Source organism: Kogia breviceps, chromosome 4 (genome assembly GCF_026419965.1).
Source record: "Kogia breviceps isolate mKogBre1 chromosome 4, mKogBre1 haplotype 1, whole genome shotgun sequence".
NCBI lineage: Eukaryota > Metazoa > Chordata > Mammalia > Artiodactyla > Physeteridae > Kogia > Kogia breviceps.
The window spans coordinates 136,731,223-136,745,373 of record NC_081313.1 but is presented as its reverse complement, the minus strand read 5'-3'; the positions used below and the strand labels follow the sequence as shown (position 1 = coordinate 136,745,373).

The window sequence follows — 14,151 nt, the reverse complement described above, 5'->3', positions numbered from 1 at the left end:
CCTGTCTGGTCAAGGCAACTCTCTCAAATCAGGGAACCCTTACCGACAGCACTGTAGACAGTTCACAGTCATGGCATGAATTAACAGTCACTCCCAAAGTAACTCCCTTTGCAATACTCTTTCAAACCTTGCTGATTATATCAAGGAGGAAGTCTTATGTTGGTGCTAATATGTCTTTAATACCTTTCCAGTGACTGCTAATCTCCCTTTTGATCAAAGATGAGAGAGCAGGCCCTGAGCTCAGAGTCCTTAGTAGGCAATAGTATCCAAGTCAAATTTAGTATTGTTTTGTTTTCATTCTATGTATTATGTCTCTTCCCTTCTATTTATAGCAAGAGGGTGCTGGTTTTTCATTTGGGGAGTAGCATAAGGCTATGTTTTAAAATAAGTTTAAAAAATGAGTCAATTTAAAAAAAAAAAAAAAAAAAAAAAAAAAAAAAAAAAAAAAAAAAATGAGTCAATTTAAAGAAAGGGTATTGTTAATAATCGTAAAGATAGTCTGTGGTTTAAAAAAAAGTGAAGATGGGGTACAAAGTGGTGTGCGATTGTCTGAAAGTTGGAAAACACTCTAGAGCAAGGCTTCTCACATCTTTCCAAAATAATCCCCCTCAGCAGCAGAGGAGACTGGACGCTTGCCTCAGCTGACTGAAAGCACAACTAAAGAGCCCATCTTCAGCTCAAAAATTTCCTGGAAGTTTTGTGTTTTATTTAAGTCATGTAGATTTCACTTTCTCTACCATAATATATTCCTGGTTGTTTTAATATTGAAATAATGCTTTTAAATCCTAACTGAGCCCCTCTACCCTAAATGGACACTCCTAAGAGATGCCGTGTTCCTCCCTTTGCACACCAGGGGGTTATATGTTTTCCAGCTAGAGAAGCTTTGTCAAAGGGCATTCATCCAACCAGGTGGTCCATGTGTCACAGCCCTGACATTCAAGGGGAGGCGAATGAGTAGTCTACAGATGCGTTTTTACCAGAGACCTGCTGCGTGGAGGGTTTTAAGCTACCTGATGCGGGCTGCCTCCCCGCTACCTCTCACTCCCCAAAATGAGACAGTGCAGCAGGATGAACACCGCCCTCCCTCTGCAGGGCATCCACGTCAGGGGCATCCTGTTCAGCCGCTGAGGCGTCTGGTTCCGCTTCAGCTCCGGAGTTCTTGCGTGGCACTTCCACCAGGGGGAGCCCCTGCAGGTCTTCCTCCCCCTGACCCAGACCCGGGGCCTCCTCTGGCCATCTCACCAGGCCATTGGCTTCCTCCATGAGGCCGGCTCTGTAAGACCATCGAGGCTCATGGCAACGGATACACCAGAACTGGAGGCAGATGAAGGCTAAGACTGCCGTGAAGCAGGCCAGCAGAATGGCCATCAGCACCCAAAGGGAGATCTGGGGGTCCACCAGGGAACTTCCAGCAGCCAGTGGACTCTTATCCAAGGTGTGGAACATGGTGCAGTAGTGCCTGTAGGGGAAGAGGATCTTCTTGCAGCTGATACACAGGAAGTAGAGAGTGGAAGGGGTGAGGTGTTCCAGCACCACAGAGCTGATTGTTCGAGGCACCTTCTCCTCGTGGTGGAAGCTGTAGCGAAGATAGCCAGAGAAGATGCTGTTCCAATTGGGCTTATACATAATATGGTAATAGTCCTCCAGGCACGGCTCTGAGGGCGACCAGGAAATGATGGCTCCCGTATAAGAAACGTTTCCAACCTCGATGTTCATCTCAATTCTGAAACCAGAATCAAAGTGAAGAGTGTCACCTCCTCATTTAAGTGTTTATTTATGGTAATCATAGCCACCATTCATTGAGCATTCGAGATGGGGACTAATATTGACCCCGATTTACAGACAAAGAGATGCAGGCCAAGAGGTGACAGTACTCAGCTAGGCATAGCCGAGAAATGGCAGAACCACAGTTCAAATCAGGGCTGTCTCATGCCAAAGCTGGGGCCCTTCAGGCCCAAAAGAGATGCACGCACATCCCCCAGCCTCATCCTGCCGTGGCTCAGGTTCTTTAAATACAACATTGTTCCCAAACCTTAAAAAAAAGAAGGGGAAAAAAGGCAATGAAAGGAAAAATCAGCACAGCCTCAGAGTTCCCCACGTTAGTCACCATGGGTCTGTGACCTCCAGGTCAGGCAGTTGTTTCACCTAAAATTTCCCTCTGGAACTCCTGTTTCCGTCCCAAATGCTGTGAGCTCATTCATCTAGAACATTCTGGCCACTGTGTTTTTAGCCTCCAAGTGCTGTTGCCCGTAGCCAGAGGAGATTTGCATCATCACTCAGCGGCAGCTGATTTCTCCCCAAAGCCTCTGCTCATGTTTTGTCCATTCGTTAGCTTTTTTCAAAGCCGAATTACCCAGAAAATTAGTTTCACAGGTCAAGATAATCAGCTTCGAATACCAGCATAACTGCTACTGTTTGATACTGCTGGTTCTGTGACTGTTAATGATGGTAGTAACCAGCAACAGCGAGCAGTTGCTATGTCACAGGTCACTAGAAGCTCAACATATAAGAATAAATATCCTTTATTCATCACACCCTCTGAACTAGATTCCCATTCTACAGATGAGCAATCAGCTAACAAGTACAAGACCCAAAACCACGTAACCACTGGATTTACAAAGACAAGGCTGCCGGGTTTAGTCATAGAATGTTATTGCAAAATGAGGTGGTGGTACTAAGACTGGGTTGCTGTTTTTCCTGACATGTGAAATGAGCCCTCTTCAGATTGCCAGCCCTCTCGCTTTGCTAAAAGTGCGCCATCTTCAAGCTTTTTAGTTTCTTTTTAATTCGATATGTTTGAGAGATATTGTTCTCCTCTGCTGAATTTCCCCTGAGCTAAAATTCCGAGACAGTCATAGTCAACCTGTGTATGTTCACGGATAGATCTCACCCAGCTCAGTTCTCTGACCCTCCTCTCTCATGCAAAATGCAGAAGGTTTCATTTCAGATTGCAATGACAGAGTAAAAAACAGTTGATCAGATTTTAACCTGAATAGGATATTAAGCCACACTGATTGCTATTACGAGCTGCTTTCTCTCCTCCCTCCTTCCCTCCAACCACCTGTGTTCGTGCCCTAGAGGAAGTGAGCTGCAGGAAGATGCCCAGCAGTGAATGATTTTTCAGGCCTTGTTTTTCTTCTCTATGGATGACAATGAACTAAAATGCTCAGGAAGGGGAGTTCCTTTCCGTTTGGCTGGAAATTTTCTCCCAGAAAAATGGGGGATGAAAGGGACAAGGCAGGTGTGCTCAGATCCCTCCAGCGAGAGTCTTTGCAGAGGACACTGAGTATCTGCGCTCCCTCCATGGGTCTCCTCCTCATACACACCCATCCACCCTGCCACACCCCTATAAATAGGGACCACAATGAAAAGAGCTTAATTCATTACTTATGATACAGAGGCAATAGCCCTCATAAACCCTTCCATCAGGAGTGATCAGGAATGCTGTTTCTTGTCATGAATCTCTTCCCCTGTTTGCCTCACATCTGTGCTGGCTGTCTTTGCAGACTGAGTTTTCTACAGCAGACATTTTGAAGAGCTTTCTGTAAAGATGCAGCGTTCACAGCTTTTACGACTAAATGTCTCCCATTATTTATTTTTCTTCCACTGCTTCTGTTTTTAAATCCCCCCTGGTTTTAGTTGTTCGCATTACCATTGCCTGGCCCTCCTCCAAGCAGTGTGAAAGGGAAAGCCATTTCCATTTCCAAGAAGAGCCATTTGTGTCCCTTACCTGGTGCTCACACTGGATCCAGTTAGAACGCAGCCCTCAGAGTCAGAGTGGACCAAAGCTGAAGGATGGTGCCTTCTCCCTCCTCTGGTCTGGGCTCTACTTGATGTCTCTCTCACCACTGCCTGAGTAATTCCACTGTCGCCCCCAACGCTCACATTATTCATTTCTTCAGATCAGTATCATTCACCATGGCAACCAGCAGGCATCTGTACGCACGATGTTTCAGGGACCAGTCTGGAAAGGCTTTTGCCCAGTGAGAGGAGCTCTCATTCCTTTGGCCAAAAAAAAAAGGCAAACAATCTCCTGCACCCTGATCCTCAGAGAGGTACTAATTCTTCGGAGTCTCCTAAATTTTGTCTCTAATAAGCTAGTTATGTTTTTTCTCTATCTAGACCTTCTTTGGACAATGGTTGCAAATGCAAAGCTGCCATTCTCTGTTTTCCCACAAGTAAAACAGTAATTACCTCCTCATCCCCTCCCACCCCACTGCCACCCCACCTCCTTACCCACCTCTATACCCTTTTCTTTCTTTATTCTTGCCTCCTGTGGCATTACCTAGTTGTATGCCACTGGTCAAGACACTTATTCTATGGGCCTCAGTTCCATCATCTGTAAAGCTGATCGCTTGGGCTAGATCAGGATGTCAGGTAGAAAACATGAGTGCGACCCCCTGCCCAGGTCTGAACCCACGTGAGGCTTGCTGAACCGCCAGGACACTCGTACTGAGTTGGTTTGAGCATTCCCCACCCCTACCCCTCACCAAATTCAGGTCCGCCCAGAACCTCAGAATGTGACCTTAGTTGGAAGTAGGGACTTTGTGAATTTAATTAGTTAAGGATCTGGAAGTGTTATCATCCTGGATTTAGGGGGAGCCCTAAATCCAATGACTGGTGTCTTTATAAGAGAAAGGAGAGGGAGATTTATACACAGAGATGCAAAGGGTAGAAGCCATGTGAAGACAGAAGCAGAGATTGGAGTGATGCTGCCATAAGCCAAGGACTGCCAGGGACCTGCAGGAGCTGGAAGATGGCAAAGAAGGATTCTCTCCTAGAGCCTTTGGAGGGAGCATGGCCCTGCCAGCACCTTGATTTCAAGCCTCCAGAACTGTGAGAGATTCTAATGTTTCAAGCCACCATGTTTGTGGTAATTTGTTACAGCAGCCCTAGCTCCGAAGGATTTAGACCTGAATCATATAACACAAATTAGGCATTTTTATAAGTCATCTTTTTTCTTCTTGGTTCTTGGCCAAAGTATCCAAGTGGACCCTTGAAGGTCTCCTTTTGATTCACATCAGTGACACTGTCTTCACCTTCAGGCAGGACTCTTCTGCAGTCACACCTGAGTGGCAGCCTCTTCGGCTCTCAGGCCAGGTGGTCTCTGGTTGGTTTACACCAGTAGTAAATCACTGCCAGAGGAAACCAGCCAAGAGCGGGATCCCTGCTCCCTCCCTGAAGGTGGCAGTGAAGGGACAGTGAGAGAGCATACCTTGGTCCCAAAGCTGATTGGCACCCAGGGGCTGAAGTCCCCAGGCTAGGTTCATATCCTGACTCTGTGGCCTTGGACAAATTTTCTGACTTACCTAGGCCTTGGTTAACTCTTCTGTAAAAGGCAAATGTCAATACTACCCACCTGATAATGTTGTAGCAGTGAGACAAACCCATCTCTGTAGTGCTGAGCTTATAGGAATAGTAGCCATTATTAGTAAGACGAAAATGTCCGTGGGTCAGAGCCATTTCCTGAGTTGGTCTTAGCTTCATCCAGAGGCTGTAATGGACAAGATTTGCACTCTGCATGAAGCTTCTTTCCTTTTTTCTCCCCTTAAAACAGCTTTATTTTTTTTTAATGTACATGCTCGTTGTACATAAAGAGTAGCAGAAAGTTCAAAGACAGCAGTCAAAATCCTATGACTCAGAAATAACCACTGAGAACATTTCAGTGCATGAGAAAATGTGTTTTCTCATTTTACCCACGGGGAACTCTTTGAGGTAGGCCATCTTATCACCATTGTACAAAGGGAGAAACTGGGGCTCAGAGGGAGTAAGTAACTTGACCAGTATCACAAAGCTAGGCTGTGGCACAGCAGGGCCCCACGCTGAGGTCTGTCGGTCCAGAGCCCAAGCTCCTAGCCAGCCTCCTTGATGCACTGCCATTCTGCTGGGTCGACCTTCAGTCACAGGTGGTCAGCAGTAGCTCTTTGCCTTGTGGTTGACTTGTCAGAGAGCTAGAGGCAGGACTTCGCAATTTGGTGGATTCCAGGGTGATAGGAACAGGCAAGGAATTAAAAGACCTCAGAGGAAACACCCAGCCACCTGAAGGTAGCCAGCAGAAGCAGGGAAAACATCAACTACCTTTGGAGAAATTCAGTCAGCAAATGTTTCCTATTCTGGAGTTTAGAGTCCAAGTACCCCTGCCTAAGAGCTCTGTCACTTAGGGTTAGGGGTAATAGTAAATGTAAAAAGCCTTTAGCAACTGGTCTAGTAACTGAAATTAGTATATGAGTGGAAACTTTAAAAATATCTCTAAGTAATTAACTTGTAGAGAGTCTATCATAAAACAGCCTTGCAAGTGATATAGATTGTGGCACAAATCATTCCTTAAATTATACCAATAACTTCCCAATAATGTTTTGGTCTTTAGAGATTGTGGGTTTGGTCTTTTGTTTAGTGTCATCATCGGTATCTAAACATTGCCCTAGTGTGAGCCTTGATTCGACCTCAGGGGAATTCATCATACACACCAGGACTTCCCTGGTGTCCAGTGGTTAAGACTCTGCACTTCCAATGCAAGGGGCACAGGTTCAATCCCTGGTCAGGGAACTAAGATCCCACACGTCTCACGGCGTGGCCAGAAAACACACACACATACACATACTGTTTCGCCTTTAAAAAAATGTGCATCTGTGTCACACATTAATAATATGCTCCAATTCCTGATTCAGGATGATTTCTTGAGATCTCATAAAGGTATCTATTTTGTGCAAGATGGATTTAACCAAGCTTGACTTTAAGTGAGACATCCTAAACAGGGTACATAATTAGTTTCTAAAGGCAGACATTGATTGTAGCCTGAGTCAGGTAGCAGGATTGCTTCAGTATAAGAGATTTGTAGCAAGTTTCCAATGTCTCAAGTCATGTCGCATTCCTGTTTTTCTTTGCCAAACCTCAGAAAATGCCCCGGCTCCCATATTCCCACATTTTCTCAATAGGGCCCAGCCTCCTACTGAGCCAGCAGGTCAGATGGGTGCCCTGCGTGGGTGTGTGTGCATGTACTTTCCAGCATGTATATGTGTTTCCTCCTGCATGGGTGTGGTGTGTTTTTGGTGGGGGGAGTTGGGGAATAAGGGGAGTTTGCTCACTTAGAAGGAGGATTTGAATTCTGCTCATTTCATGCTGGTCCTTCCTGAGCTTGGGCCATCAGCTGAGGCCTGAACGGTCCAGACCAGAATCCAAGACTGATGGAGGAATGTCAACAAGAGGCGTCCTATGTGTATTGAGCGGGTCTGTAAGGGGGATTTTTTTTAAAGCCCCGTGTGTGATACAACAATACCACAATTCTTCTTCTCTGCCTAGAACTGGGGAGAGCTGCTGAACAGTTTCCACCTACCCAAATATATTTTTATTCGTGCTTGCCAGGAAGTGCTAAGGGAGACATATTAGAAACTCCTTGGGTGGGAGTGGGGGTTAAGAAGACCTCTAAGAAGGATGAGCACCCGGAGGATGACACTGGAACTTGCACCTCAGAGGGCAGTTAATACCACATCTATCCCAACCCTCTGTTCCAGGCAGGACTCCCTTCTAACACTCCTATGTCATGTGTCTCCATCCTTACCCAGCACAGTCTGTTGCTGGACAGCTCCTATTTTTATAAAGTTCTAAATATTGAGCAAAATCTGCATTTTGGGGTATGTTCCATCAGCTGGTCTCAGCTCTGCCCTCTATCACATCACTGTGTAGGATACACTGCATTGTATGAGGTTGTACCCCACAGATGTACTCTCCACATTCAGGGAATCATGACTATAGCCAAAGCTGCTGGGGGAAATTTGACCAGGAAGCTGTATTTTCATAGTCTTTACTTACCAAATTACCAAAACGAAGGAATATGAAGGGATGTTATTTCAGTGGGTGTTTCCAATGTGCCAGGCACTATGCTAAGTGCTGTATGTATGTCATCTCATTTAAACCTCCAACAACCGTACAAGAGTTGGTATTATTATCTTTACTTAGGGAAGACAAAGGCTGAGAGAGTTTAAGTAATTTGCTCAAGATCATCTAGCTTGTAAATTGATGGAACTGGAATTTGAAATGAGGTGTGCCCACCCCAGTAAATAACTCTGGACTCTGACAAAGCAAGAAAATAAGTCAGAGAATCATACACGGGGGAAAAAGTAGCTGATTGCTTTTTGTCCTCTCCAGGGGTATCCATTAAAAGGTCCCTGCTGCTCAAAAGTTCCTTTCACAGGATATTTGAAAGAAGACTGAACACGCCCAGAGCTTTACTGGGTTCAGAGGAGAGGCTGCAGCACCTGGTGTGGGTGGGGAGTGAGGAGGCAGCTCTCTTGGGGGATGAGTCCATGAGGGGCCCCTTGGGCTGTGAGCACAGCCCAGTCATCCTTCTCACATGCCTGTGCAGGCTTAAGCTGCAGCCCTCTTTGGGAAGAAACTCAAATCATGTTTTTTAATCTTTGAAAGCAAATGTTGGGAAGTAAATTAGGCTATGATATAGCCCAGTGGGCTTTTAAATTTACTCTTGTTATTGATATATAATCATAAGCAATAAAATGCACTGTCCTAGTTCAGGCTGCTATAACAAGAATACAGTAGCTAAGTGGCTTAAACAGCAATGATCTCTCACAGTTCTAGAGGGTGGGAAGTCCAGGATCAAGGTGCCAGCAGATCCAGTGTCTGTTGAGAGCCTACTTCCTGGTTTGCAGACAGCCTTCATCTCATTGTATCCCACGTGATGGAGAAAAGAGCGACGTAGAGCTCTCTCATGTGTCTTCCTACAAGGGCACTAACCTCATTGATGAGTACTCCACCCTCATGACTTAATTACCTCCCAAAGGTCCCACCTCCTAATACCATCACAATAGGGGTTAAGATTTCAACATAAGAATTTGGGAGGGATACAGCCATTCAGTCAATAACATGCACAGATCTTAAGTGTACATATACTTTCATGAATTTTGAAAAATGTATACTTGTGTAGTCAAGAAACCAGTCAACATGTAGGGCATTTCCATCATCTAGAAAGTTCTCTTATGCCCCTTTCTAGTCACTGTCCTTCCCCGACCAGAGGTAAGCCATGGTGTATCTGGTGTTTGTTTTATTCCCGCCTCATCCTTGGAGAGGAAACAAGAGACTACAGAATGGGCCTTTTATTACAGGGCCAGAACCAAGATGCACTCACTTGGGAGGGTGAGCACCTTGTACCACGTGTGCCCTAGCACCACCACACTCACCTCTCCCTGGTCCCAACCGTGTTTGGCAGGGTGGCCTGTTACAGAGACAGTAAAATGGTTGGCTCCATACACAGAAAATTACATGGGCTGGCCCCATGGTTGACTAAGTCAAACTCAACAATTCATGTACTCCAGGATTTGCTGACCATCAACTCAGTGAACATCATGCTTTTAATCAGTTATATTTTCCCTCCTTACATAAACCACTGCTGCCCCATACCATTTAGAAATCTTTAGTAACTACCTGCAAGGGATCCCTCCCCCAGGCTCAGGCAAAGTTTTTCTGTGACAGCACACCAGTGTTTAGTGCAGAACGCTGCTTTCTCACATCCCAAGCCTCCCCTTATATAGGCATTAGCTTACCAAGAGAACTGTTATTCAACCTGCTGGATGAGTGGGTGTTCTGATTCCTCACGAATTCTTGTTATTAGTGGGCACTCTAATTGTGTTCCTCGTGTATCCTCATTATTCAAGGGTACTATAATTGTGATGCTTGTTTTGTAAAGTTTAGAATAATTTGTGTATAGTAAAACATACTTAATGCAAAACCTAGACTGAACGTAATTAAATCTTCCCTTGATGGCTCCAGAGTTGAGAATCTTGCAGAACTCCAAAAGCATCATTACAGTTCCTATTTAATTCATGTAGGATTTCTAATTAGCCAGCTTATAGAGAATTTCAGCTAATAGAATGTCAGATGTGGTCTTTCCATATCTGCATGTTCTGTGTACAAGATTTTTACAATTCCTGATAGGAAAACTATCCTCAGTACTAAGGTTAGAAGTGAAGTCTTTTCGTAAAAAAAAAAAAAGGTTATGGTTTACATAATAATTCAGCTTCCAAAGTTCACCATTGTAGGTAGAGGTTAAGAACATGGCCTTTGGAATCACATCCACCTGGGCTCAGATCAGGGCTCAGTTACCTATGAACTGTGTGACCTTGCGCAAGTTACTTACCACCCTGAGCCTCAGTTCCCTCATCTGTGAAATAGGGCCAAGAATTGTATGGATCACGGATCACATACATTGGTTGTGTGGATTAAATGGAAATGCACTTGGAGGGCATCATGAAGCCTGGCATGAGGTGCTCCGTACGTGGCAGCATTTCAGAACAAAGTCAGTGATAACCTTAGTGTATCACCAGCTAGGTGAGACCAATTCAGAGCCCTTTATTTTGGCCCTGTATTCTCAGACAGAAAGATCTTAAAGAGATTCCACTAATTCAGCGATAGCGTCTCATGGGGTCCAGAGGACAATGAAGGTGGCCCCCAACCAGCACCCAATCAGAGCAGCTCTGCTTCTGTTTCATGTACTTGTTTCCGTGGCATCTTTTTTTTTTTTTAATTGCTAATCGAAAAGCTACAGAACCACTGTTGTAATCCAACCCCCTTATTTCACAGATGAAGAAACAGGCTCAAAAAGCCAACGTGATTTTCCCATGCACTCAGCAGAGGTCTCCTGCCTCCCAGGCCTCTTGGCTCCCAAGACGCCTCCCTGTGATAGATGGAGCAACCTCAGAGTAGAAAGAAGACAATGTTGAATCAGCTGTTGAGTTCTCACGTGGTCTTTCCAGCCAGTTCCTAGTACTGAAAATGCGCCTAGAGAAGGGAAATCATTTGTTTTACCCTCATCCCATAGCTCAACTGTGAAAGTCCTGGTTTGTGTGTGGACAGTTGCGGGCAGCATGAGTCCTATTAGAAGCATATTTACCTGGAGGCCCTCTCTCCTCTTCTGTTAGGGAACTGCTGCCCCATCTGATGACCTTCACTCGATCCTGTGGTCACTGACCACCATTCTCTATGAGCAGCTTGCAAAATGTACTCATACGGGTCCCCAGTGAGAGAACAAGGATATCAAGTTTCTATCCTTTCTGTGATTGAAACACCTCCTGCCAGGGCTCACACAATGTCCATTCAGTTCTCCGCCACTGACTTGGCCACATCCTCTGTTTTCCAGCCTCTCAATATTGCCTACAGCCACATCTATAGCTCCTATAGGAACTTCGTGGGACCCCCTCATTTCAAGACCATCTGCAGACTCCTGGGTTACCAGGGCATCGCTGTGGTCATGGAGGAACTGCTGAAGATTGTCAAGAGCTTGGTAAGGAAGGGGGCCTGGGACGGGCCAGTAGGGTTGAGAGGAATGAGGCTTGCTTTCACTTTTTACCTAGCCTGGAAAATCAAGTCACAGGCTCTTCAGCTCTGTCTGTAGTAATCACCCAGGGAATCCTTTGCCCTTATCCCCTGATTCCTCTTACCTATCACTCTGTAACATTTCAGTGCATCTTCTGACTTGTGGCCTTGCCTCTCCTTTTCTGACGCTGAGCTCACTCCCAGTACTTACTAACTGAACTGAGCAATCTTGATTTTGACTTTAAGGCCTACTAATGACTGCTCATACCCATCTCCTGTGCTGCATTATCTAATTTGAGCATGACCAATCCATGACACATGTGCTGCCATTTTCTCTCCCATGCCCATGGCAGACATCTCTAATAAATCACCACGCTTCTCCCCCTTGGAATTTCTTGATGACTGGTGCTACCAATACTCCACTGGCCTCGAGGGAATTCCATAGACCTTTGCCACCATTCTATGTCCACCCCAAGTGTGGCCATCTGAACCTTCATTTAATTCCCCAGGACACTGCTGCAGCAAGGCTGAAACATTTCAACAAATTTTCTTAAAATTTTGAGATGATATAAGAGAAATAGATTAATGCATATCCATGTCAGGAATAGCAAACAGGATTCACCTCTTAACTCCAGTCCTCTGATAGCAGCTGTGTATAACCAGGGGTTGTTCCAGGTTGTGAAGCTAAATTTAAGAAGGAAGATGTGGTAATTGATTAAAGATGTCTGCCTGGGACACAGGAGGGATGAATGTGCCATGAATTTTCCATGCTTAAATTAGATATTGTCTCAGTCTTCATGGCTCCCTGGCCCCATTTCATTTCAGATCTTAGTTGGGATCTCATGTAAGTACTCCAACCCCAGGAGGCACCCCATGCCTAGAAATTGCCCTCCTTGAAGTCTATAAGCCCAAGGTAACACTGAGAGCATTCCCTTTTCTGTCTTACAAAGGCCCATGTTTCCTTACAAAGGGCAAGGAGGCTGCCCCCCACCTTTGGGAGAGAGCCTGCCTCTTAGGGAGCAGTGCCCTACTGTCTTAGGCAGCTCGGGCTGCTGTGACAAATATACCATTTGGCTTCACCGACAAATGTTTATTGTCCACGGTTCTAGAGGCTGGAAGTCCAAGATCACAGTGGCAACACATGAGGACCGTCCTCCTACTTCACAGCCATCTGCCTACTCCTGTGTCCTCACATGGCAGAGTGAGAGAGTTCTGTCTCTCTCCCCTCTCTTCTTATCAGGGCATTAATCCCATCATGGGGGCTCCACCCTCATGACCCAATTACTTCCCAAAGGCCCCATCTCCAAATACCATCACACTGGGAATTAGGGTTTCAACATATGAATTTGGGGGGGTCCATAGCACTTACCCACGGGTCTCAACAGAACCTCCATATGCCCCGGTAGCCCAGCGTTCAGCCCCAAGATACACATATGCAGCAGCGGTGGATTATTTCACTCATCTTGTACTCTTCTTTTGTCAGCTCCAAGGGACCATTCTCCAATATGTGAAAACACTGATTGAGGTCATGCCCAAGATATGCCGCCTGCCCCGGCATGAGTACGGCTCCCCAGGTTGGTGACCAGGGGAACCAGGGCCGGGGTGTGGTGATAGGAAAATAGTCCAGATCCATCCCACCGTGGAAGGAGAGTCTGGCCATCTACCCTGAAGTATTTGCTTCTCTAACGTGGCAGCAAGCTGTCAGAGCACTGGGTTTGTACCCTCCCTCTGCCACTAAATCACCTTGGACCATTTTTAATTCCCCTGAGTAATAGTATCATTTTCTATCAGTGAAAGCAAATGATGCCCACTGGGCCTGCTTCACAGCACTGCCCGGAAGCTAGAAGAGGTCCACAAATGAGAGAACAGTTAAATCATGAATAGCGAGGTATAGCTGTAAAGGTCTTCCTTAGCTCAGCACGTCTACATTCCTTCCTCCATGTGTCTATTTGAAAGTGGCCGCTGCCCCAGGTGTGGCATAAAGTGACATTTCTAAGGTAAGTCAGGAAATAGGAGTTTTTGCCACTCAACCTCTGGGCTGAGAAGTAAGTCTTTCCTTTCCTAATAGTGAAGGCACATGGACTGAATTTAGGGCCTGAGGGGTGGGGAAAGGTGGAGACTATGAGTTTGGCACGAGGGCTTTTTTCTGAATACCAAGATTTCCGGCACTGAGTCAGTGTGAATCAGAGTAGGAGAGGGCTGGGGCCGAAAGCTCTAGTTTTCGTTCCTAACTGTGCCACTTAGCTGTGTGACTATGGACGTGCCACTTACCCTCTCTGAGCCTCATTTGAAAATGGGGGTAATTGTGCCTAGTCCCTGGTATCATTATGAGTATTACATGAGATCCAGCGGATAGTGATTAGCACCAACCTCCAGCTGACCATCCCCCTGCATCTCCCAGGGATCCTGGAGTTCTTCCACCACCAGCTGAAGGACATCATCGAGTACGCAGAGCTCAAAACCGACGTGTTCCAGAGTCTGCGGGAGGTGGGAAACGCCATCCTGTTCTGCCTGCTTATCGAGCAAGCTCTGGTGAGTCCTGAACCCCGGGAGATTGGCATGTTTCCGGGATGGAAGGGACTCCCCCCCCACCGCCACCTCAACAGATGCCCGAGGCCCCTCTAGCGCACCCCACCCAGGAGCCCTGCAGCTTAGTTCTGTGCTCTTCCAGGGCGGGCACACGCTCCTCTCCATTCCATTCAGAGTACTCCGACCATTCGGACACTGAGGGGAAGCAGGCCCTGGAGTCAGACGGGCCTGGGTTCCATCCCAGACCCCCTCCGCTAGCGGCAGGGCCTCAGCAGTCCATCGGACGCTGGGTTTTCCATT

The 14,151-nt window shown here is 46.2% G+C and overlaps 2 protein-coding genes across 3 annotated transcripts in view; one reads left to right on the top strand and one right to left on the bottom strand.

The window, feature by feature from the left end:
* The window catches only part of CYFIP2 (cytoplasmic FMR1 interacting protein 2), a 133,697-nt gene that overhangs the window by 82,520 nt on the left and 37,026 nt on the right, over positions 1-14,151 (top strand). For both annotated transcript variants that reach the window (XM_059062927.2, XM_067032007.1), the window contains 3 exons: positions 11,147-11,290; positions 12,806-12,896; positions 13,724-13,854. In XM_059062927.2, coding sequence (XP_058918910.1) covers positions 11,147-11,290; positions 12,806-12,896; positions 13,724-13,854 — 366 coding nt within the window. The remainder of the gene's footprint in view (positions 1-11,146; positions 11,291-12,805; positions 12,897-13,723; positions 13,855-14,151) is intronic.
* On the bottom strand, positions 891-3,828 carry FNDC9 (fibronectin type III domain containing 9). The gene is made up of 2 exons (XM_059062960.2): positions 3,731-3,828; positions 891-1,723 (listed from the first exon to the last, which is right to left on the bottom strand). The coding sequence occupies exon 2, from the start codon at positions 1,714-1,716 to the stop codon at positions 1,039-1,041; it is 678 nt and encodes a 225-aa protein (XP_058918943.1). The 5' UTR covers positions 1,717-1,723; positions 3,731-3,828; the 3' UTR covers positions 891-1,038.

Coding starts and splice junctions, on each gene's coding strand:
- FNDC9 (XM_059062960.2), bottom strand. CDS start 1,716: ATGAACATCGAGGTTGGAAACGTTTCTTATACGGGAGCCATCATTTCC.